This window comes from Stigmatopora argus, chromosome 23 (genome assembly GCF_051989625.1).
Source record: "Stigmatopora argus isolate UIUO_Sarg chromosome 23, RoL_Sarg_1.0, whole genome shotgun sequence".
NCBI classification, from domain to species: domain Eukaryota; kingdom Metazoa; phylum Chordata; class Actinopteri; order Syngnathiformes; family Syngnathidae; genus Stigmatopora; species Stigmatopora argus.
The window spans coordinates 5,644,785-5,669,464 of record NC_135409.1 but is presented as its reverse complement, the minus strand read 5'-3'; the positions used below and the strand labels follow the sequence as shown (position 1 = coordinate 5,669,464).

Sequence of the window (24,680 nt, the reverse complement as noted above, 5' to 3'; positions counted from 1 at the left end):
CGTTTTCTGACCCATTCCCAAAAATAAGTAAGCAATTTTTAACTAAGTCTTGATATGATTCCAAACTCCCATGATGTGAAAAAAACACATTTATTTTTGTGGCTTTTCAAATACTTTTTGACTTTTAACAAAGAGAAGCATTTAGAAAGGGAAGATAAGGAAAAAAAATACATTTAAGCAGAATACAAGTATTTATTTTCTTATTTTTTGGGGCGGAGACAGTGATGGGTCATTTCAAACAGCTGCGCAACTCGTTAGTCTCTGACTTGCGCTTCCGGTCAGAAGTAATTCGGTGGGTGGCCAAACTTTTCGATCCAAAAATCCACGGAAATGGCCAGGTAGGTCAGATTTATGCATTATGTAGACACAGTGATTTTTTTTAAACATAAATGCAAATGAAACATGAGAAGCGCAGAACGTGGGGCTTTTTTGCTCACAACAGTCTGTTCTGCTTCCTTGCGTAGCAGCCCATGCAGGTGCAGAAGCACACCATGGCGACGACAGTTCCCAGCAGAAAAGCCACGGCGTCCCCAGCATCGTACGCCGCCGCATGGGGGATCGTCTGGAGGAAGGTTAGACAGCCAAGAGCCGCCGAAACGGGTGCAAATCGCCGTTTCGGGATCATGTTTTTGGAGGTGCGCTGTTTTCTTCCGGTAAAGCTGCAGAGTGTGTTTATATCATGTGGCACAGCCGAGTGAAGCAGCCAATAGCAGCGTGACTATCAAACCACCTGGTTTTACCCCGCCCGGACTAGATTTTTGTCTTCCTATAACACACTGGTGTCAAAGTGGCGGCCTGGGGGCTAAATCTGGCCCGCCGCATCATTTTGTGTGGCCCGTGAAAGTAAATCATGAGTGCCGACTTTCTGTTTTAGGATCAAGTTAAAATGAAGAGTATAGATGTATATTACATTCCTGATTTCCCCCTTTTAAATCAATAATTGTACATTTTTAATCCATTTTTCTGTGTTTTGAGATCAAAAATCATTTTGTAAAATCTAAAAATATATAAAAATATTTTCTGTTTTCCACTTTAATATGGAGAATAATTACAGAAAAATTTGGTTTCCTTTTGAAGTTGATTAAAAGAGATTTCCCCTTACTAAGAAAAAAAAACAGCATATTAAAATGGAAAAACATTTTTTATTTGGTTCTAATTCACCATCTACTAACAGAGTAAAAATAGCTATCTAGTGGTTATGATGGTCAATACTAAAATATAACATTATTCAGTACAGACAGACGGTAGCGTTATAAAGCCTGCAAATAATTTTTATCAATTTGATCAAACTTAAATATTATCCAATGTATTTTCTCAAACGTTTTTCCACACGAGGCTTTCGGTCAAAACAAACACTCCTAAAATGTAAGAAAATGAATGACTTGTTAACTACCAAATATGGTGATGCTTTGAATTTGGCCACTTAGACGGAAGTCTGCTTTCTCAGTGGGTTCCTTAGTTTTCCAATAACGGCAGAACCTACCTGTCATCCACTTTTACTTTGGAATTTGAAGACAATTTCACACAGTGCTTGGAGTCATTGTATTGCACAACAGAGTAGTAACAGTCCATCTGTGTGTGTTTACTCCAACAGCAACTACGTTGTCATTAAAATACCCCCAAATTTAACGAGGCCGTCTGGTGGGACTGTAACACTACGCATAACATGGGCATCTGTGTTTTTTTATTTTTTTATTTTTTTGCATGGACAATGTCTCTGTACTCTTTATTCAATCATGTGGATATACTCTACCTCCATTCATCAAAACAGAGGCGGTGCTTAGTGCGTTGGCCACACCTGGGCCTCTATGGCGGAAAGGGTTGTACAGTGGTACCTCGACATACGAGCACCCCGACATACGAGCATTTCAAGATACGAGTAAAATTTCGAGCAAATAATTATCTCTAGATACGAGAAAAATTTCGAGATACAAGAAAACCAGGTAGCCAAGACATGAGAGGCTGTTTATCATTGTAGCGCACTGTCTTTTTTGCCCCATCTCTTTCGTGTATAACAGATATCTATGAGCACTGGGCGGAGCGTTGCATTTTTTTCAGTGTTTTTTTCCCGACACTATCGATCGCTAGTACGAGTATATATTACTTCTCGTTGGCAAGTGGTCGTGCGTTATCCTATTGTGAGGACATTTGTGTGCATCATTTTCGGAATATTTTGAAGGGAATACAAAAGCAAACAGCCCATCGATAGTGAGTCAGGTTGGAGGCGGGGCAAATACAGCCAACCCGGCCGGTATCAAACTTAAATACAAAATTAGAATTAAGTTTAGTGTTAGGTTAGATTAAATTTATTTTTTTAGTGTGTCTGCATCGTAATCCAAGTTCATTTAAATTTGTTTATGTTATTAAACGAGCGTGTTGCGGTGCAAAAAGAGCCCCCCTCTCTCTGTATAATTTTAGTATTATTAAACACATTTTAGGAATATTAAACCACTAGTTATGTGTTACTTTGTTAATAGATGGCGAATTAGAAGAAATAAAACATTTTTTTCCAATCCAATATCCTGTTTTTGATGTTTTTTCAGAGGGTTGGAAGGAATGAATTTGTTTTTAGTTCATTTCAATGGGAAACGTTCGTTCGAGTTACGAGAAAATCGACATATGAGCTCAGTCCCGGAACGAATTAAGCTCGTATCTCGAAGTACCAATGTACAGTAATACCTTAACATAAGAGTGTCTCAACATAGGAGAAATTTGAGATAAGAGGAAAATTCAGAGCAAATTTTTGCCTTGACATGCGAGACAAATTTGAGATGCCAGCATACGAGATGGTTCCTGATGCAGCTGTCCGGGTGAAAATTTGATTTGAGATACGAGTAAATTGACATACGAGCTCGGTTCCGGAACGCATGCAGCTGTCGGGGTGAAAATTTGATTTGAGATATGAGTAAATTGACATACGAGCTCGGTCCCGAAATGCATTCAGCTCATATCTCAAGGTATTACTGCATCGAGTATCAAACAAATGTAAGATGATGTTAAGACCAATTTGTTCCGTCGCTGCATCAAACGCCAAACGTCCCTCTCATTGCTACATCGGGAAAATGTGATGTTTCATTTTCATTCGGCCCGGCGGCGGCAAAGCGTTTCTAAAATTGACGCGTGCCCGAAGACCCCATCGAAACGAGCGTTTACTCAAGTTTTCTTCCGATGCACTCTGATGTGTAGCCGGCATCCAATTTAGCTGACGGCACAGTCCATCGAAATGAGTCACACCTAAGGCGCGCAATATATGCAAGGGGGGATTGATAGCTCATCACAATTCGTTTGGTAGTGTAAATGTCACCCCTGCGCCTCGCAGTGATGAAAACAATCATGTGGTTGGTTTATCATCTGCACTGCGCCCATCTGTGACAAAAGACAACACGAGAATGCTGGGAGAAATGACAGGACTTCCAAAGTTATGCTGTGATCCGCCTTTATTATTGCTCGCGCATGGTCAATTTGTGTTTGCGTTGTGGGCGCTATTGCGCCACGTTACCATTGTTTTATTGCAAGTGGATAGGCTAGTTCCGTAAATAGGATAAGATGGATGGGAGCGTCATCGGTGGAGGTAAAAAGCTCTCATGACACATGTACTGTGAATGAAAGTGCTTTTCCATTAGTGTGTGATTCATCCTTTTGATTTGGCCTGTCAATCAAAGAAGGAGTGTGGGGCGGGGGGGGGTTGAAATAAAGGGAAGAAGTATGGTGAAATATTCCTATAGAAGAATAGGCAATACAGTGGTACCTCTACATAGGAGCTTAATTCGTTCCGGGACTGAGCTCGTATGTCGAGCTTTTCGTAACTCGAGCGAACGTTTCCCATTGAAATGAACTAAAAACAAATTAATTCCTTCCAACCCTCTGAAAAAACACCAAAAACAGGATATTGGATTGGTAAAACATTTTTATTTCTTCTAATTCGCCATATATTGACAAAGTAACAAATAACGAGTGGTTTAACAGTATTAAAATGTGTTTAATAGAACTATAAAATTAGACGCGGAGGATACACAGACGGACATACGTACACAGAAGCGGGGGTGGGGGGGATGTATATCAGGGGAGACTTTATCCACGGCAACGCACTTGTAACCGAACAAACAAATTTAAATTAACTTGGATTTATATATACAGACACACTCAAACATACGTTTAATGTAACTTTACGCAAAACTGAATCCTAATTGTGTTTTAATTTTTTTTAACCTTCGTTTTCCGGGTTAGCTGTTTGCCACGCCTCCACCCTCACGTTCGCTATCGATGGGCTGTTTGCTGTTGTATTCCCTTCAAAATATTCCCAAAATGATGCACACAAATGTCCTCACAATAGGATAACGCACGCCCACTTGCCAACGAGAAGTAGTCTTGAATGAGCGATCGCGGGAGCTAACAGGCTAAGGAAGGAATAACAGCCTACCCACGTATTGATTGTGGGTAATGAAGTTTTATTCTGAGAAAGGGTGCCATTGGCTATCGGTGTTGTGTGTATGAGCATACTTCATTACCCAGAAAGCCCTCTTTTTGCCCGCTCATGCGCGTTGTGCGTTTTCTGTTCCATGTGTGGGAGAAACTCGTGTGAAGAAATCATTCAGTGCTCGTAGATATCTGTTATACACGAAAGAGATGCGGCAAAAAGATTAATAATAATAATAAAAGATAAATGATAAACAGCCTCTCATGTCATGGCCAGCTGGCTTTCTCGCATCTCGAAATGTTTCTCGTATCTAGGGCGAATTATTTGATCGAAATTTTCCTCGTATCTCAAGCATCTCGTAGGTAGAGCTGCTCGTATGTCGAGGTACCACTGTAGTGACAATTATTCCTTTAAATCGGGGGCAATCATTCTAGGTTTGGTTTTATTCCTATAAAAGACAAGTTGTTCATTTTCAATTTCAAATTTGGTCAAACCCTTCATCAATAAAATGTATTTTATTAATTTCTATCAAATTTTTCAAGTAGATCCATTCATTAAATGTATACATTTTTCACGTATCTGTTCATTTCAATTTGTACTTTTCATTATTTGTCGTTATTTACATATTTTTATGCACCCCGGCGGGTGGAGTGGTTCGCACGTCGGCCTCACAGATCTGGGGTCCTGGGTTCGAATCCAGGTCACATCAATCGACCGATCATAAACAAATGTTTCGAATTGGGATCGTCCATCAAAGAGCAAAATATAATAAGTCTAATATGGCCTTTTCCATGTGCATTCGCTGAGGGCAACGTCTGCTCCAAGACGTCACTTCCATTTACTTATCAAGTTGTACCAGCGCATTCTCTCCAATTGAGCCGTCAACTGCTGCCAGTCAGGAGAAATTAACGAGGCTGCTGATTGCACTGTTGGTAATCACAGATTGCAGCAGGAGTGTGCTGTCAAGCCCCGGAGATATTTTCCAGCTCGTGCCCATACACAGGTCAAGGGGTTCTCGGTAGAGGACGTTCTCTCATTCCATGCTGGTTAAGAGCCCCCCCCCACACCAAAATATTCCTCCATGGTCCTAAAAAATTTGCGTCAAACCATGACAACGGAAGAAGAGTTGCTTCATGTCCTCGATGACCAATCGCACATACCAATGAGCCGGCATCTTGGGGAGGCATCCAAGGCGATCAATCCAATTTAGTGGAAAGTGTAGGGGAGAGAGCCAAGTGCTCAGTTCTCCTAGCATGCATAAAAAAATAAAACACAAGTGATTTTCTTAATGCTACAAACCAAGCATCTGATGGAGAACGTTTCAATTTGTCAGTGTCTGCTCAAAGTGTCAAAAGACTAGTTTTACAATTGTAGGTCAATTTAGGGACTATTGATTATCGTTATCAAATGTGTCAAAGTGGTGGCCCGGGGGCCAAATCTGGCCCGTCGCATCATTTTGTGTGGCCCGGGAAAGTAAATCATGAGAGCTGAATTTCTGTTTTAGGATCAAATTAAAATGAAGAGTATAGTTGTATATTAAATGTCCTGATTTTCCCCCTTTTAAATCAATAATTGTAATTTTTTAATCCATTTTTTCTGTGTTTTTAGTTCAAAAATCATTTTGTAAAATCTAAAAATATATTAAAAAAAGCTAAAATAAACATTGTTTTAGATCTATAAAAAACTGAATATTCAGGCCTTTTAATCCAGTTCTTTTATTCCATTTATTAAAAAAATCTAAATACTATATCTAAAATAGTCCGGCCCACATGAAATCAAGTTGACGTTAACGCAGCCCGCGAACCAACCCGAGTCTGACACCCCTGTTCTAGATTATTTTTTTGTTCTGGAATTCCTTGATTTAATCATCTGCGGTAGTTTGACTTGGCCAAAGTCAAAAAATGTGGAGCAGTTGCAGATTGATAGATCAGAATCTGTACCTTTTGGAGATGAGACAAAGAACTAAAGTGAGCCGATTGAGCTTTAAGGTTCCAGTAACGTCGGTCAATCCTCACTTGAAATCCAGAAAAAAAAGATAGTATGTACTGTGTAATGGCCAATGCCCAGTTTTTTCAGGAATGCCTTAACATAACCCACCCTTCCGCCAGCAATACAGTGATTTCAGGATTCAGGCAAGTCTCGGTCTTGACACCATGTCTACCATACCACTGTAGCCAATAGCTCAAATTGACTCCTTTCATCTCTTGTCCAAGGGGAGTTTGAAGAATTGGTATTAAAAAGAAATTAGTTGACATTGTTCTACGAATGTGTTTCAATCCATATAATGACTGTCAACCTTATTGCTGAAGGCAGTAGACAAAGCTGACTGCAGCAATTTGAGTGCTCTTTCCTGGAAAAAACAACAACAACAACAAAAAAATGAGTCGTTGGCTCAGGGACACAGCCTTGTTTTTAAAAAAACGCTCACCGAGCGGTTACATCATCTTTTGCCGTTGAAAACGCCGGTTTTGTGCCGTCTTGTGCTTGTGTGTTTTGCTCATGTGCGTGCTAATGCCCTCGCTTGGGGGTATGCTTTAGAAAGTTGGCTAAAAATGTCCATCATGGCGAACAAAAAAACAATAGAAGTGGCCATTGAAAAGGTCCTCAGTGTTAACCTCTGCCCAAATGATCTCTTAGTTCAAGACTTCAATAAAAATATATGTTATTTTTTTACCGCAGCTCTGGAAATGATTACTATTACTTGGCGGAAAATTGCTTTAAGCTCAAATGATATTAGAGCAGGGGGGTTGTAATTGGAAAAGCGTGTGGGGAAGATTGAAGGGAACGAGAAGAAAAGTTATTAAACACGGCCGAGCTTCAGTGAGTTATAGCCATGGCTCGTTTGGTCCACTGACGGCACAAATGCATACAACCTTGGGATGTTTGCGTCAAATTACCAACTACAGCACAAATTCCTTTTGTTGGCATGCATGTTCAGTAGGCAGAGATTTTCTCCAAACCAACAGCTGTTAAAGCCCCCCACCACCCATCTGACCTGAGATACTTGCAATGGCCACCGGCGCTTGGGTGGCGTTAGACCTCACACACACACACAAGCTTTTTTTTCATGTTAGCAAAACCCATAGGACGACATAAACACGCACACATAGTGGTAGCCAATGGAGAGGGACTCAAACTTGAAAACCCCTACCATCACCCCGCGGGGTTTCCCTAAATGGCCTGTTCAGTCCCTCATTGCTTTTGGCCTGTAAGGGGGGCGGGGCATTTCTTTGCAAGACATGTACCGTATTTTCACGACTATACGGCGCATCGAATTTTTAGCCGCAGTGTCAGTAACGAGTGCTATTTTTGTATTTTACACACACAAAGGACGCACCGTTTTTATAGACGCAGCCAGGCATGGTAAAACATACACCAGCTTAAACATACATGCTACACCCACACGCTAAAAACACGTTTTTAAAAAGGCAACAGAAGCAAAACTGAGTTCGGTTGTAATTTATTTAGCCATTTTACAATGTACTCACGTCATCATCACCCACAAATCCATCAAAGTCCTCGTTTTCTGTGTCCGAAATGTACAATTGTCCGAATGAGTCATCGAAAACGCTGAGTTTTATACGTTCGTCCAGGCGGCCACAATCCATTCGCAAATAGTAGCTAGCTAGTAGCTAGCGTAACTATTCCAACGCTGCCTTCCATGCTTTGTAAAGCTGTGTTGATGTCGATGTCCAGGCCACAATCCATTGCGTGTATTGACAAAAGAACTATATATCCCAGCAGTCACTGCGCGGTACTTTTTCTACGGGGAAAACAGTAGAGTCGGGGGCTGCTTGCCGTAGTTGTTAGAGCTGTAGAGGATGGTGTACCCTATCGACTGATTTATTTTATGTCTATTTTGGAGAAAATGTAAGACTTATGTGCGCCTTATAGTCGTGAAAATACGTTATTCTGAATTAGCGATAGCGTCCCGATTGTTTTTTTTTTCTTTTCTCAAGGTGCTATGAAATTGTGAGCATGTAAAAAAAATGAAAATGACGGCAAGCATGTGCTTTTACATGGGGAAATGAATTGGGTACTCAAATCTGGCATTTAAAAATTCTTCCAGCAATTCTGGTTGTGACATCACAACCAGATTTTCATGTCACAGGTCAACAAGAGAATAAAAAGTTGATGGATAGCATGCTCGCTGATTGCAAAAATCTGGAGCTGGTAGACAAAGGAAGACTAATTATGATTTAATTTCATTATTAAGCCTTTTGTGTCTAAAATGTGGTCTTCATATGGTATATGGCCTATTTGAGATGATTTATATGGACTTTATGAGCTATAAATAAAAAATATATCTAGGCTAGTACATCATTGCTAACGTGAATAGGATATAACAGCACTGCTATTAGTTGGATCATACAATATTGCCTTTTAAGCTCTCGAAAAGTGACACGAGGTTATCGGCAGCGAGCTGCAATCCAACGTGTAATGAGACGGCGAGTAAAAAAACGGGGTGGCGTGCTTAAGATGAACCCTCATTTGGTAGCAAATCAGCTCCGACTCCCACGTTTGCTGCTGCTTAAGAAGCTTGTTTGACAATCCTCACTCAAAAGTAGGACATCTGATCAAGAAAATGGAGCACTCCCCAGTGGATGATATAGCATCCGTTGAATTATTATTATTATATTTTTTTTGCACATCCTCCTACTTTTTCCTATTCTGTCACGCTGATCCAGAGCCAACTCCTGCTTCGGGCCTATTGGACCGTGGCAGGATGTGATCTGCTTTCAGTCTGCATTGCCGGCTCGGTTCTGTCCTTGGCTCAACCTGCCCCCAAAACGAGTATACATTTGCATGCATTAGCGCTCTCCCGTGGCTCGCCCGTTACCTGCTGTGCCGTCGAGCCTGATTAATGATCTGAGCGCAACACTCGTGGCAGCCGAGTGGGCCGCCTGCCTGCACTAACATTCGGGTAAAAATCTCAATTTTGGCTGAGGCCGAAAGAAAAAATAAATAACACCTTTGCAGATATTTTTGATATTCAGCCTTAGCTTCAAGGCTAACACACAGCTGTCAAGCTCAAGGCTGGCTAGCTGTGTCACTTTTTGGAGACCATCGATGTATATCTTGTTTTCTGTAAAAAAATACTAATATTTCATTTCATTAATAGTCAGTCAGTTTTATGGTGGGTTCAAAATCTGGTTTACCAAACATGAATAATAAGTAATATAATGACTTTAACCTGTTAATTGTATATATTTTTTCCTGCTAATATTACTTGAATCTTCTACTATGTCGTCATAAGTGTCCTCCCATGACGTAACGTAAAAAGAAGCAACAACACAACACATTAGAATTCTAAAATCTTTTTTCCCTCAATTACAGGTTTTAAAATGGGAGAAAATATCCAAAAAAAGATGAGGAAGGCACAGTTTTAAGAGGCAAAATCTGACGTGAAAGTTTCAGAGGTGAGTGTTTATTCAAAAAGACCTTTATTTATCAGTCTTTAGATTCTGCATAATAGCTTACATATGTTCCCGTGACAGTTTCCTGTCTGTCTGTGTCTCTGTTGTCACTATTAGAATAGGCTAAAAATTCAGCACCTTGGACAGTTCTGTTGCATATGAATGGCATCCATTAGTATTGAACCATTGTTACTTCAATTATTGGCTATTTTCTTTTCACCGCCGTGCTGCAAATGCTAACGAATCGATCCATTAACTGTTTGACATTTATATACAAGAATGAGGATGGAAAGAAGGGTTAGGGGTAGCTGTGAAAATGCTGGAATGCGTGCTGCGCTGCATGTGGACGCCATTGCTTTGCCCTTTTCTTGCTGAGGATTTCATCATCTGGTGCGTGGAAGACGCCTCACGTTTTCTCTCAAATGGAATCCCCATCCCCCCCCTTGTCTCTCTCTTTCTCACCCCCTCCACGCTTTTTGGAAATGAGGGCACACAGAAAGAGGAGGGCGGGATGGATTCGGCTATAAAATTATTTAATTTTTGTCTGCGTGGTGAACATAAACGGGAATTTCGCCTGCACTGATTTGAACCCGCTGAACCACGGTGGCACAGTAATAGAAAAAAATGCAAACTGCTCAAATATATGGGGACGGTTTAAATAGCTGACATGTATTCCTCATTTTGTCTCACTCTAGAAATGTAGTTTTTTTGTGCATTAATGTTGATGTGGAAAAAGTGTGGTTTTTCAGATGAATGCTTATTTTGAGCTCCATGTAAACGAGGCATGTTGCAGATTAGGATTTTTTTGTTGTTTTTTGAGAATTCATAAAAACCATCAAAGTTCAAGAACTGTTGAATATTATTGTAGAGGTTATAGTGTTGTTTTTGTGTAAATATCATGGTGACATGAGGCTAGGCTAAGTGGCTAATGGATGTGCAAGTGGATAGGGTGTCGGTACTTGCTAGTAAAGGTAATGTACTGTATAAATCCTTTTTTTTGTATAAAACATTTGTGATTTCTCAGCTTCATAGCAGTATGAAATGTCATTAATTTCTGCGTGAATGAATTTATGAATCCAGTGTGAACATTTTTGATGAGTAGGTTTGGTTGTTCTGCTACAGGTACTTGTACTTGTACTGCAAAGCTACCATTGCAAAATCTCCTCAAATATCCTTTTTCATTTTCTAATTGAAATGCAACATTGCTACGATAACGCAGCTTGATTTGCCATTGCGAAGCACTTATCTGGCAGACCAATGGGAAAGGGGTTGTTGCCTACATACGATCTTAATTCGTTCCGGGACTGAGCTCGTATGTCGATTTTCTCGTAACTCGAGCGAACGTTTCCTATTGAAATGAACTAAAAACTAATTAATTCGTTCTAACCCTCTGAAAAAACACCAAAAACAGGATATTGGATTGGAAAAAAATGTTTTATTTCTTTTAATTCGCCATCTATTAACAAAGTAACACATAACTAGTGGTTTAATAGTAATAAAATGTGTTTAATATAACTAAAATTAGACGCATCTCGCGGAGGATACACAGGCGGACATAGAAGGCGGTGGGGGTGGTCATGGGGGACTTTATCCATGGCAACGCACTCGTAACCGAACAAACAAATTTAAATTAACTTGGATTAATATGTACAGACACACTCAAACATATGTTTAATGTAGCTTTACACAAAACAGAATTCTAATTTTGTTTAAAAAATGTTTTTGCCTTGGTTCTGGCCGGGTTAGCTGTTTGCCACACCTCCACCCTCACGTTCGCTATCGATGGGCTGTTTGCTGTTGTATTCCCTTCAAAATATTCTGAAAATGATGCACACAAATGTCCTCACAATAGGATAACGCACGACCATTTGCCAACGAGCGATCGCTCCGCTAACGGGAGCTAAACGGCTAAGGAAGGAAAAACACTGAAAACATGCAACAGGTCAGCCTACCCGTGATTGATTGTGGGTAATGAAGTTTTATTCTGAGAAAGGATGCCATTGGCTATCGGTGTTGTGTGCACAAATATACTTCATTACCCAGAAAGCCCTCTTTTTGCCCACTCGTGTGAAGAAACCGGCCAATGCTCGTAGATATCTGTTATACACGAAAGAGATGTGACAAAAAAGACAATGATAATCAACCTCTCATGTCATGGCCACCTGGCTTTCTCGCATCTCGAAATTTTCATCGTATCTAGAGCATCTCGTAGGTAGAGCTGCTCGTATATAGAGGTACCACTGTATATGGATCCCGGTTGCAGTACCATTTTTGGCCACCTGACTTCCATGTTGCCTCTTTTAATGTTACACAATGTTGCCATGGAAATAGCCGCGGCGGTAAGTGCTGGGAATCATCTGTTGCCATGGCGAAGGCTTCTACTTAACAAAGATGGGAGATGGTACTCCGGGTGCATCTTAAACACATAAAACACTTCTGTCTGATGGAGGCCTCCTTGTTCTCATTGGATCTATTCATTGGAGCTGTGTCTCCTGGGTACATTTGATTACGGGGTAACTGGACTGACTGACACATCTTTGGAGACTTTTATTATCTCCTCTTGGAGGCGCTAAATGAAAGAGAATAGGCGGTCTTTGATGATTCCGCTGCGAGACGTTGAATAATCATCACCGCCTCGATGTGGCTTCATCATCATTCTGCCCGAAACGGCGCACCTGATTTATCTCCCCCGCCTTCACCAGTTGCGTACGTTTCGAGAGGCGGACGGTAAGAAGCGGCAAACAGGGAAGAAAGTGGAAAGATGAAGGAAGGAGTGAGGACATGAGAAAAACAATCTCCTTGGTTGCGATGCAAAGACAGTCGCCATGGCAACACAGCAGCCCCTTTTGTCGGCGGCGGCGCCTTCTCTTCGCCGCTCTGCTTGCCAACAAGGTATACAGCCAACCCCCACCTGACAACCAGTTATTCCCATTTGTTGTTCCCGATGTGGAATTGGGAAATGTTTCCTTCATTCGGAGCTTTATTTTTTATTTTTTTTCTTCAACACCTTCAACTCCAGTCCTTTTTTAATCGTTCTAATCTCCCTAATGAACTCAAAGAAGCATTTGCAGTTCATCCGGAGTGGGACGCGTTTCTAAGAGATTAGTGGAAAAAGTGGAAAAGCACTTTTACCCCAAAAGCTGACGACAGCAGGCCGATATGCTGGTTCTGCTCAGCCGTCACTCAAAGTGGAGTCGGTGGACTTAGTCTAGGCTTGTTCTGTCTATCTCACGCACAGGCTGACTTACTGTCACGAATACACACAATTAGAGGACATCACACACTAGTCTTCACATTTCACCAGCCTTGTGAGCAGTGAACCATAACGGGACTGTCTCTGCTAATGCTCTCCTTGTTAGCGCAGAGAGCACAAGAGGGAGGGAAAACCAACTCCTTTACAGGAGATAGACAGTATTATTGTCACTTTCAACAGGGACTCCACTCTGTTCTCGTGTGTTGAAGTGAACACCGAGTCATTCACCCTAAAGGTTGAGCTCTTACGATAGATTGCGTGTCATACAAAGGCTATTTTAAAAATGTGCGGTCGATTGGTCGCCGGTCTTTTGGTCGCAGGTCTTTTGGTCGCAGTCTTTTGGTCGCCCCGACCGAGACAACGGGCGACCAAAAGACCGGTGACCAAAAGACCGGCGACCAAAAGACCTGCGATCAAAAGACCGGCGACAAAACAAGGTAAAACAACACGGTCTACGCATCAATAAAAGCCAACAATGGCCATGAGCAGTTTTACTGCGCTGTACATGCGCTGTCCCTTTAAGAAGCTACGTCCGTCAGGGTCTTGGCAAGTTCTCCAACTAAAAACAATAAAAGTCCGGGAAATTCCGAGCTTTTCTTTAGCCTAATAATTACTAGGGCATTAAGTATGACTAAATAGTAATTCGCAGTTTGTATTTAGGGAATTTGAGCAACAATTTAAATGGTAATTATCACGTTTAAGCTTTTCCATGGCGATTTTGAATGAACCTAGAAGATTTATCATTGAGTTTTGGGGCTATCATGTGGAAAAAAGGCAGGCAAAGATAAAGACAAACAAGCACTATTTCTTCGCTAAGCAGAAACGATGGTGCCAGGGATTTCATGGCGATTCAAAACAGCACAGGTCGAGGACATCGGAAAACAAGGCCTGCCCGTAACACTGATTATTCCTCCAAAGATGGGTTAGCGAGCACTTGTACGAAGGTCATCAGAGTTGCTCTGTGCGTTGATAGATTGAATTGGCCACCAATGCGCCCGTGTTCTTGTTTTCATACACAGCGACACACGCCGAAAGAAACTTGTGTTGATTTACAGGGGCTTTGCAGTAAAAATCGATTGAATTCCGGTCACCCCCGCGCACGGCGAAGCGCCGTCGCTATCTCATCTGTCTCTTCCTTCTTTTCTTTACATTGCCTTTTGCACACATCCATCTGCTCCCCAAGCACTTTTGTCCTTTTCATTTGCCTCCTTTTATAATCGCTCGTCCATTATCTGTAACTAGTTGGGCAAACACAGCAAGAAGCACTCTTTAAAAGTTGAATTCAATTCACACTAGGAAGTGATCTGACATGCAGACATGAATTTTTGACTTCCAGTAATGTCTCATAATGTGCAATTGCATATGAGGTACCGTATTTTCCCGACTGTACGGCGCATCGTATTTTTAGCCGCAGTGTCAGTAACGAGTGCTATTTCTGTATTTTACAGACACAAAGGACGCACCGTTTTTATAGACGCAGCCAGGCATGGCAAAACATACACCAGCTTAAACATACGGACACCCGCTAAAAACACGTTTTTAAAAAGGCAACGGAAGCAAAACTGAGTTCGGTTGTACTTTATTTAGCCATTTAACAATGTACTCATGTCATCATCACCCACAAATCCATCAAAGTCCTCATTTTCTGTGTCCGAATTGAACAATTGTCCAAATGAGTCATCGAAAACGCTGAGTTTTATACGTTCGTCCAGGCGGCCACAATCCATTCGTAAATAGTAGCTAGCTAGTAGCTAGCATAACTATTCCAGCGCTGCCTTCCATGCTTCGTAAAGCTATGTTGATGTCGATCGCCAAGCCAACATCTATTGGGTGTATTGACAAAAGAACTATATATCCCAGCAGTCACTGCGCAGTACTTTTTCTACGGGGAAAATAGTAGAGTCGGGGGCTGCTTGCCGTAGTTGTGAGAGCTGTAGAGGATGGTGTACCCTATCGACTGATTTATTTTATTTTTTCGTGATAACAATTTTAGTATTGGTCCATATATAAAGCGCACTGGATTATAAGGCGCCCTGTCTATTTTGGAGAAAATTTAAGACTAATGTGCGCCTTATAGTCGTGAAAATACGGTATTTAAAAAAGGCGGAGCTACACACAGTACAGAGGCAAGGCAGTTAAACTGTTTGCCCTGCTCAAATCTGTTTCCTATCAAAATATAATACGAAATCTGTACACACATACACATAACCCTCCCCCACGTAGCCTTGTTACGCTTCAGATCATGTGAATCGGGGCGTTACAAACACACGTGCATATGGTGCCCAAATCATGACACAGTTACTTGGCAGCAAATCCATGAGCCACCCACTCCCAAATATGAATTAAATAAATAAATGTGCCTTATGTTTAAAAAGAGTACTGTGGAAAGTGAGCACAATCATTTAAAGGCTAACATCGCCCCCAATTATAGCACAAAGATGATTTTTAATCGGTACTTTTTCATGCTGAAATTCTCCAGCAACGAAATTATCGGGAACTTTAAGATGGCTTTTTTGGATCAAATGTTACAAATTGTATTAAATAGTACGAGTCGTACGGTGTTTGTAAGGTTTTTGGGGGGTTTGTAAGGGGAATCATAATCATTTATAAGGGCAGTTATCGGCAGAGGTTGACAGGTATGCAAATTGTCTATAGGTGTGTATCTAATGTTGTGGCATATCTGGACGACATAGTAGCGCCATTGGCTGGCATATGGCAGCAGCAGACGAGTCCCAAAACAGGCTGCAATTAGTATTGCTTGCAAGGTGTCGGTGTCCCACCATCGTATCACGCTCCAAATGCCAAATGTCAGGACCCGGCAGCAGCTGGAGGCTCGCCTGACGTCAGAACCAGGGGGGACGTCTCGGAATGTGGCGTGGCGGAGTCTCTTCAATCGGCCGAGGGGAGGATTGCCGAGGTTCAAGGGCGAAGGGTCGTGATGTAAGCAAAATGGACGGATGGTCGCATAGTGGTGTCGGACAATGCAGTCTTGTCAGGTCTGCGATCCGTCAGTCCGCTGCCTGTGGACCCCTAGACCTGGGAGCAAGGCCCAGCCTCCATTTGGAGCTTTCATCCACTCGTGCACCATGTCCTCATTCACCCTCTTGTCCCCGGCAGTGCCCTTCATTGCACACTGATTTTTTTTATTTATTTTTTATTCATTTATTTTGTTGCTACAGGGAAAGGGGGGGGGGCGGTCTAGGATGTTTATCTTTGTCGCGCTTCACGTCGCACGGCGGCTCTTTATTAAGAATGACATGTGAAGTCCAGGATTATGCAGATGGTACCAAATATCCGCCTGAGGTGATTTTTTTTTCCTTTTGATTATGCCAAAACATTAAGACGCTTATGTGCTGGGTGAAAAGTGAGGCTGTAATGGCATCTGTTGGATGCTGGTGGAAGTGCATTAGCCGAATATTTGAGGGAAAATGTTTATTTATTTCATCAGAGACGCAGAAAAGGCATGTATGATTGTTTGCTAAAGTGCTTTATAGGAATAAAGTGCCCAGCTAAAACAGTGCTAGAAGTACAAAAAGTCTACACATATTCACCTCATGCATAATGAGGACATCTTATGGTGGATATGTAAACAATCCTATCCAATAGTAAAGTTGTTTTTGCATTTTTAGGGGGGCATGGGCGTCTTATATTCAGGAAAAATACCATATCACGCTCCCAGATGAATGAAAAACAGCTCCATAAAACATTTTCATTTTAGAATCATTCTAATGAGCAATTCTTTTCTGAACTTTATTGCAATGCTTTTACAGAAAGCTTTGGAGGTGTATCTGATAATATCACTCACATGATTCTCGATACCCTGATCCTCTATTATAACACAACCCAGAGCACTCTTGTAATGGATGACATTTATTTTCTCCCAATAGCCGATAATATCAATATTCATCATGGCATGACTCCGTTACCAATGTTGACAAATCCATGTTTTCTGTTGGACCGGGTCACATCCACTTCTGCGAAAAAACAGGAGCGGGTGGCTTGGGGAAGGGGTTTTTTGCCATGCCAACGCTGGAGCGAGGCCATCTGCTTTGAGGCTGCCAGCGTGGGATTGGCGCCCGTTTTACAAAAGGTCGCCATACCCCAGATTGGATCAAGTGACTCTTGCTGAACTGTTTGACCACCTACTGTGACTCATTGGAATATGAGCCTTTTTCGAGTGTGTGATGTCATAGAGACATGCATGGATGGATGGAGGCAGTTAAGTAGCTGCGTTACCGTAATACAGTGGTACCTCGAAATACGAGCTTAATTCGTTCCGGGACTGAGCTCGTATGTCGATTTTCTCGTGACTCAAACGAACGTTTCCCATTGAAATGAACTAAAAACTAATTTATTCGTTCCAACCCTCTGAAAAAACACCCAAAACAGGATATTGGATTGGTAAAAATGTTTGATTTGTTCTAATTCGCCATCTATTAACAAAGTAACACATAACTAGTGGTTTAATACTACTAAAATGTGTTTAATAGTACTAAAATTATACGGATTTCGAAGGCGGGGAGAGAGACGGGGGGACGTTTGGGGGGGCTTTTTGCACGGCAACATGCTCGTAACCAAACATAAACAAATTGAAAATAACTTGGATTACGATGCAGACACACTCAAAAAAAAGTTTAATTGAACCTAACATTAAACTTAATTCTAATTTTGTTTGACATTTTGATACCTTTCTTCTCCCGGGTTGGCTCTTTTTGCCCCGCCTGCACACTGACTTTCAGTCAAATTCGAGGGTTGTTTCAGTTTGTATTCCCTTCAAAATATTACCAAAATGATGCACATAAATGTCCTCACAATAGGATAACGCACGACCACTTACCAACGAGTAGTATATATAACTCTCGTATTAGCGATCCCTCCGCCATTCGCACTGACTAACGGGAAAAAAAACACTGAAAAAATGCAACGCTCCGCCCAGTGCTCGCAGAGACATTACAAAGAGGGAGTTGCGACCAGAGACCTTACACGGGGGAGTTGCGGGGAGAGAGACAGTGGCCATGATGTTCTCATCTTGCGTCCGCTGTCTGCTCGTATATCAAAATTTGTCTCGTATCTCAAGATAAATATTTTCCCGAAATTTGACTCGTATCTCGAATTGCTCGTATGTCGGGCCACTTGTATGTCGAGGTACCACTGTACTACCTTTTTAATGACAAGAATTTGGGTGAAAAATTGCGGTCTTTTGGGTTGTGAAAATGCTGAAAGTGTCCATTTTGTAGGAATACGTGGTTACGTGAATAATGGCAACAGGCAAAGAGTTGAATCTTTGTTATTGTATATGTTAATACCATTTATTCCAAGAATAACGTCTGTTTTTATAGTAGTATGCGAAAATATGAATCGTTTGGATGGACAAAGATGTGAAGCTTGTGCAAATATGAAAATGTGTTAATGGGATATTTTTGGGCCAAAAATACAGAAGAGGGGGCGACACGGTAAGGAGTGGTTGCCGCGTCTGCCTCGCAGTTCTGAGATTGAAGGTTCAATCCAATCAATGGGTATTGATTGGGTTATTGGGTAGTTTTGTTTGTGGATTAAAGCTGAGTAGTTATTTATGGGTCCAATAATGTTGACCATGAAGTACTCGAAAATGGTCCAAGGTGACTTTGGTTTCTGTCGGAATTTTTCCTTTTCCAAATGAACGTGGCCCTAAACGTGATCAGGATGTTATGCATCTTAAAATAAGTTTTGGGTGCAAGGGATTTTATCATAATGTGATTGTGTCGCCTTCACAGGCTCCCACGAGAAGCCACGATAAAACTGTGTGCTGTTTGTCGGCCGAATTTGACTTTCTTCCAAGTCTGGTCGACAGGCACTTAAAGTTAAGCGATGGATGGTGCCGCAGGGACGAGAGGCCAGAAGGGAAATCGTCTGAAGTTCATAGAGTTTATTCATGTCAATGGCTGGAGCGAAAAGAGCAACATTGGGAACCAGTTGTTCCTTTCCTGTTGCTAAGGAAATGGATTTGTATGCTAAGGGTCAGTCAGCAAACCTTAGCACGCTGGCGTTCACTTTGTTTGGACTCAAATGAATACAAACGTCAACTATGGCTTCTTTGAATCAAGAAAAACAACTATTGACTGGACTACCTGTATTGTAGGAAAGACAAAAGTCAAGATATCAAAATCACAGGAGCAAAAGCTTGCATTCTTTTTCACCGTAAAGATTACAATAGTGTTCTAAGTGAACTATTCTGCAGAAACCAGATGGATTTTACTGTTCGATAAGGCATCATAAATGATTTGCCTCACTTCAACGTGTGGTTTGGAAAATTGTGTTGGCGTATACTTTTGAAAGGAGACCCATTGCACGTATTAGAAAACTTTTGAGAAGTTTTTGCTGTCTTACAGATTTTTAAATGCTAATGAAAGCTCGTCAAAGGGTTGCTACATGCTACATTTCCTTCCGCTCGTCCAACATAGCTTATTATTGCCTTGTATGTTGTTGCCCAACAACAGGGCCTAACCACTTGTAAAACCACCAGGCCATAGAAAACACATAGAGCACAACGAAAGCTGGGAAATCGTACAGGACCACAACGAAGAAAAATCCAGTGACGATAAGCCCGTAGGTGACCATTCTGGTGATGTGGCTAAGGATGTACAACATGCTCCACCACACAAAACTGCTGGACCTCGTTGACAGACCACGGGTTGTCAGTCCACTTTCTTCGAAGGAGATTTGATTGTTTCCCGTAGCATCTGCGTCAGCATCAGCGTTGCTTCTTCTCCTGACCGAATCCTCTTGTATTTGTATTTGTCCTCCTTCCAATCGAGAAGCAATTGTTTCGATGTTTTCAAACACAAAAGGCTCTGCGTTGTCCACGCTGTACTTCCAGTTCACCATGTTTTGCCCTTTCTCTGACGATTCAGGTTGATTCCAAAGCTCTACTGATATTAGGATGTTATCAGTTGTTGGATTCTGGCCCGTTTTTGGAAACAATTGCTGCTTATCTAAATCTGGCGATCCATCTTTTTGCCCGTCCTGATTTTCAGAGTCTCTCAGTGCGGCAGATGTTTTGTTGGCTATCTCTTCTTTTGTTGCATAGTTCACCGTTATTCTGTCCGTTGCGCCTTGTCCGACTCCGTCACGAAATGCCACCGTGTCATTCATCGTATTGTGTTGGGCCCCCGTGTCTTCCCGTTTCTGGCTTTCTCGATGCAAGATCCTATCACCCTCTTGACCGGCATTCTGAGCCTCTGCTGTCTTGTCTGTTGTCGTCAATTCCCTCGGGCTTGTCGCCACGGCGGCGATGTATGGGCCTACTTTTATCTGCTCTTCTTCACGCCACTGACACTCACTTGAGCTGTCAACGCATTCTCGGCGGGTGGCGGACTCCGGCGCATCCGCGTTTGAGGAAACGTGAGATGGAAAAGCACGTGAAAGCGCCTGACCGACAGCTGAGGCCGCCGAGGTGGCTAACGGTGCATTCCGGGCTGCGTGCCGGTTGTCACTTGTCGGAGGAACCGAGGCCGCGGTCTGCAGCCATTCGGACTCGGGGACGCTGCCTTTGTCGTCATAACCAGGACCGTTTATAAACGCTTGCCACACATCGCATACAGCGCTTTCCTTATCCGGGGTAGGACCTTTGCTCTGAAGAAAGGTCCCCCAAATATCATTTACTGACATGACGTTTTCCTTGGCTTTCGTTCGTCCGGTCCACATCTTGTCCGTGTTCGAACTCACCCACTTCTGCTGCTTATCATTGTCCCAGTCCAGTGGAATCAGGGGGATTTGATGATAGCTGAGGACTTGTTTCCTCTGGCGTTTCAGCAAGAATTCTTCTCCCGACGGCTGTATGGTACCGGCGGGGTCACGCCAGGATGCTTGCTGCCCCCACCTTTGGGAGAACATTTCCTTCACATGCGCCAAGCGTTCCGCTCTCTTTTGGCTTTTAAAGCTCGCCACCTGTTGAAGAGGCCACAGGTTCAAAGTTCAGGGAAATGTTGACGTTTTAGCATAGCTAGTGGGTTGAGAGGGTCAAAGGGCATTGCACGTGGTAGACATTTTTAGTCAGATATCATGCGCGCTCTAAAGGACTGCTCTACTTACTTAGCATACCTGGTCTTGGCTTTAGGCTTTTCAATTGCAGTCTACGACTCGAGATCGCCGTATGAAGTTATCCGGCATTTATTCAATTCGATGACAGGGCGTGGCCTGTCTGCTCAAAATGGCTTCAAGTGCCATTGCATTAACTTTGTGATGGGCCAAAAAAATAGAAGCACAAGTCTGATCTATGGCACACAATGGAAGTAAAACCCATCCAACACGGCAACGCGCTGGTAACATAACATAAACAAATTGAAATGATCTTGGAATACGACACAGACGCACTCAGAAATAAGTTTAATCGAACCTAACACTAAACTCAATTCTAATTTTGTTTGACATTTTGATACCTTTCTTCTCCCGGGTTGGCTCTTTTTGCCCCGCCTCCACACTGACTTTCAGTCAATATCGAGGGTTGTTTCATTTTGTATTCCCTTCAAAATATTCCCAAAATGATGCACACAAATGTCCTCACAATAGGATAACGCACGACCACTTGCCAACGAGAAGTAGTATATACTCCTCTCGTATTAGCGAACAAGCTCCGCCATTCGCACTGACTAACGGGAAGAAAAAACACTGAAAAACTGCTCACAGAGACATTACAAAGAGGGAGTTGCGACCGGAGACATTACATGAGGAAGTTGCGGGGAGAGAGACAGTGGCCATGATGATCTTATGAGCAGCATCTCGCGTCCGCCGTCTGCTCGTATATCAAAATTTGTCTCGTATCTCAAGATAAATATTTGCCCGAAATTTGACTCGTATCTCGAATTGCTCATATGTCGGGCCACTCGTATGTCGAGGTACCACTGTAAATACAAACAAAGTAACACCAGAATAGCCTCACCAAAGGTTTACGTCCGGCAGAGTTGAATAACGACGGACTCTCTTCCTTCGTCTCATCGGCATCTCGGGGGGCTTCAACCCCTGCAAGGTGACGAGGGTCAAAGTTCAGGGATGGACTTGGACAAATGCAATATCAATATAACATGCTGACGCACCTGCGACAAGTGTCAGTGTATCAGTACCCTCCTTTTCTTGTGTGCTCGCCCTCCTGTAAATCCACAAACATGCACACGTGTCAGCTTGCTATTTCTGACCTCCAGTAACCAGCAGTGAGATTTCATGCCCTGAATAATCTGCCTTGGATTATGAGACATCCCCCAACGTGATGAGTCACGCTACACAATCGCATTTGTATTCTTGTATTTATCGCATGTGTTCACATCAGCACGTACACACAGGAAACCGCCTCGACCCAAAGTCAGGAGGGTTAAGATGGCGACAACCATATATGGGCCAAATAATCCATCACTGCAAAGTTATGTAACTTGGCGTGCAGAAATAGATCCGACTTTAGCCCGAAATGCAGCGCATGTTTGAACACAAGCAAAGGGTTGAGAAAAGGCATACGTAGCCTATAAAAAGTGAGGGACATTTTAGAGCAGGGGTGTCAGACTCGGGTTGGTTTGCGGGCCGCGTTAACGTCAACTCGATTTCACGTGGGCCGGACCATTTTAGATATAATATTTAGATTTTTTTAATAAATGGATTAAAGGAACTGGAGTAAAAGCCCTGAATACTCAGTTTTTTATAGATCTAAAACAATGTATATTTTAGCTTTTTTATATATATATTTTTAGATTTTACAAAATGATTTTTGAACTAAAAACACAGAAAAAATGGATTAAACATTTTCAATTATTGATTTAAAAGGGGGAAAATCAGGAAATTTAATATCCATCTATACACTTCATTTTAATTTGATCCTAAAACAGAAAGTCGGCACTCATGATTTACTTTCCCGGGCCACGCAAAATGATGCGGCGGGCCAGATTTGGCCCCCGGGCCGCCACTTTGACACGTGTTTTAGAGTGAACCTAAAGCACACTATAAACTTTACAGAGAATCTGAATTTGACTTTCTGTAAAGTTGAAACCATGTTTGAGTGTTTTTGTTTTTGTGATCCTAACAAGATCTAATTTTAACATCCTGTTCAAAGCCTGAAATGGCTGTCGATAAAATGTTTGATTGGAATTGAATTCTAATTTTGAATTCTACCTGCTGGCTCTGAGGCAACTCCTTTTCATCTTCAATCCGGCGTTGTCCTCTTTCACTTGCTGCTGAGCCACACACTTCTGGTGGCAGAACATGACGTAATTCATCCCCCGGTTGTTAGCCCAGAAGGTCCCCGCCGACGTCTCGTAGCGCAGGCAAAACTCCACTCGGCTCCCCTCTTTGTCCAGCGGGGGAACCACCGTGTACTGGAACGTGAACCCATCTGTTTTCCGATCACTCGATCCCGGGACGTAGTCTGCCAGCAGGTCGAAGTAGCTCTTCCAGCAGTCCAGAGTTATCCGAGCGTAGACGGACTTGCCGAAGCAGAGGTTTCGAACCCGGACCATGCCTCGGAATGTGCTGGTTCCCGGGAGAAGCTCCACTTTCTCCAGCTCCACCATCTGCGACTCCAAGCGCCGTTCCAGCTCCTCCTCGGACGAGGGTGCCGCGAAGAGGCAGGAGAGGTAGAACTCCTCCGCCGCCGCCGGCGGCTCATCCCTTTCCGCCGGCACCCCGTCCCCGGCGGCGTTGACTTCATCGTACTCTTTGACGGACACCAGGTCCAGGCCGAAGGCGTCCGCGAATGACACCTTCCTACGAACGGCGGCTGGAGGTTCCCACGCCGGTTCTTCGTCATCCCCGGCGGGACCCCACGGATAGAAGGCCTCCGTCCTGGTGTCTTCTTCTGAAGACACCCTTTCCTCCTTCAGGGGTTGAATGGACAGAGCCTCCATGGTGCGGGAGGGTCCAGGAGCCAGCTGTCTTTCTCGGAGCTCGCCGCCCTGAGCCTGGCCGCGGGGACTCTGGAAAGGGAGAGGGGACGTGACTGGACAGATGGAGTTGGGTTGCAACTGAGATCGGGCCAAGCCTATAAATAGGACACATGCAGCTCCAGCAGACCCCGGTTATCCGCCGGTTATCCGCCGGTTTATCCCGTCACAATGTGTTTTGTTGGCTACAAAAATCAATCAATCCAAACAGAGCTTACATAACGCCACTCTGGACATTGCAGACTATTTACACACTTTGTAGCATTCATCCGAGCTAACTGCTCACTTCCTTGCTATCATATCATCTTGATAAAATTGGTTAGAAATACTTCAAATAGCCTGCAGTACATGAGACAATTTAACACCCACTAACCACATGATATTACATTAACCCATGATGCATGGTTTGATGACAAGCTAGCCTTCCAACTCAAATCTCAGTCCCTCCAGTCGAGACGTTTCACTTCATTTTTGTACCGAAAGGGGAGATTATTCTGTTCTTTGTGTAGAAGATTAAACGCTGAATGCGTTCAACCATGTAAAGTTTAATTTAACTAATCCTCGACCATCATCCCCTTACGGTTACAGTACAGTAAATCTTGTCAGTAGACTTCAATGTGAGTCGCACAATCCCTCACAGGTGGCCTCTGTCCACAAAGAGACTTTGTTCTTCAGCCAAGTATTTCCCTCTAATG

The 24,680-nt window shown here is 42.7% G+C and overlaps 3 protein-coding genes across 6 annotated transcripts in view; 1 reads left to right on the top strand and 2 right to left on the bottom strand.

The window, feature by feature from the left end:
* Positions 1–71: 71 nt before the first annotated feature.
* On the bottom strand, positions 72–724 carry LOC144068900 (small integral membrane protein 30). Its single transcript, XM_077593823.1, has one exon. The coding sequence runs from the start codon at positions 623–625 to the stop codon at positions 434–436; it is 192 nt and encodes a 63-aa protein (XP_077449949.1). The 5' UTR covers positions 626–724; the 3' UTR covers positions 72–433.
* The window catches only part of foxp2 (forkhead box P2), a 135,289-nt gene continuing 110,824 nt past the window's right edge, over positions 216–24,680 (top strand). For 3 of the 4 annotated variants that reach the window (XM_077593821.1, XM_077593820.1, XM_077593814.1), the window contains exons 1-3: positions 216–338; positions 465–572; positions 9,755–9,837. The gene's annotated coding sequence lies outside the window, so the exon portion shown is untranslated. The remainder of the gene's footprint in view (positions 339–464; positions 573–9,754; positions 9,838–24,680) is intronic. The other variant, XM_077593816.1, reaches the window with a different exon arrangement.
* Positions 20,867–24,213, bottom strand: ppp1r3aa (protein phosphatase 1, regulatory subunit 3Aa). Its single transcript, XM_077594403.1, has 3 exons — positions 23,219–24,213; positions 22,005–22,211; positions 20,867–21,013 (listed from the first exon to the last, which is right to left on the bottom strand). The coding sequence occupies exons 1-2, from the start codon at positions 23,947–23,949 to the stop codon at positions 22,109–22,111; spliced, it is 834 nt and encodes a 277-aa protein (XP_077450529.1). The 5' UTR covers positions 23,950–24,213; the 3' UTR covers positions 20,867–21,013; positions 22,005–22,108.

Excerpts from the sequence above, each read along its gene's own strand:
- ppp1r3aa (XM_077594403.1), bottom strand. The coding sequence starts at position 23,949 with ATGGAGGCTCTGTCCATTCAACCCCTGAAGGAGGAAAGGGTGTCTTCA. Across the intron at positions 22,212-23,218 it reads AGTTGCCTCAGAGCCAGCAG|GAGGGCGAGCACACAAGAAA; the intron begins GTAGAATTCAAA and ends GTGGATTTACAG.
- LOC144068900 (XM_077593823.1), bottom strand. The coding sequence starts at position 625 with ATGATCCCGAAACGGCGATTTGCACCCGTTTCGGCGGCTCTTGGCTGT.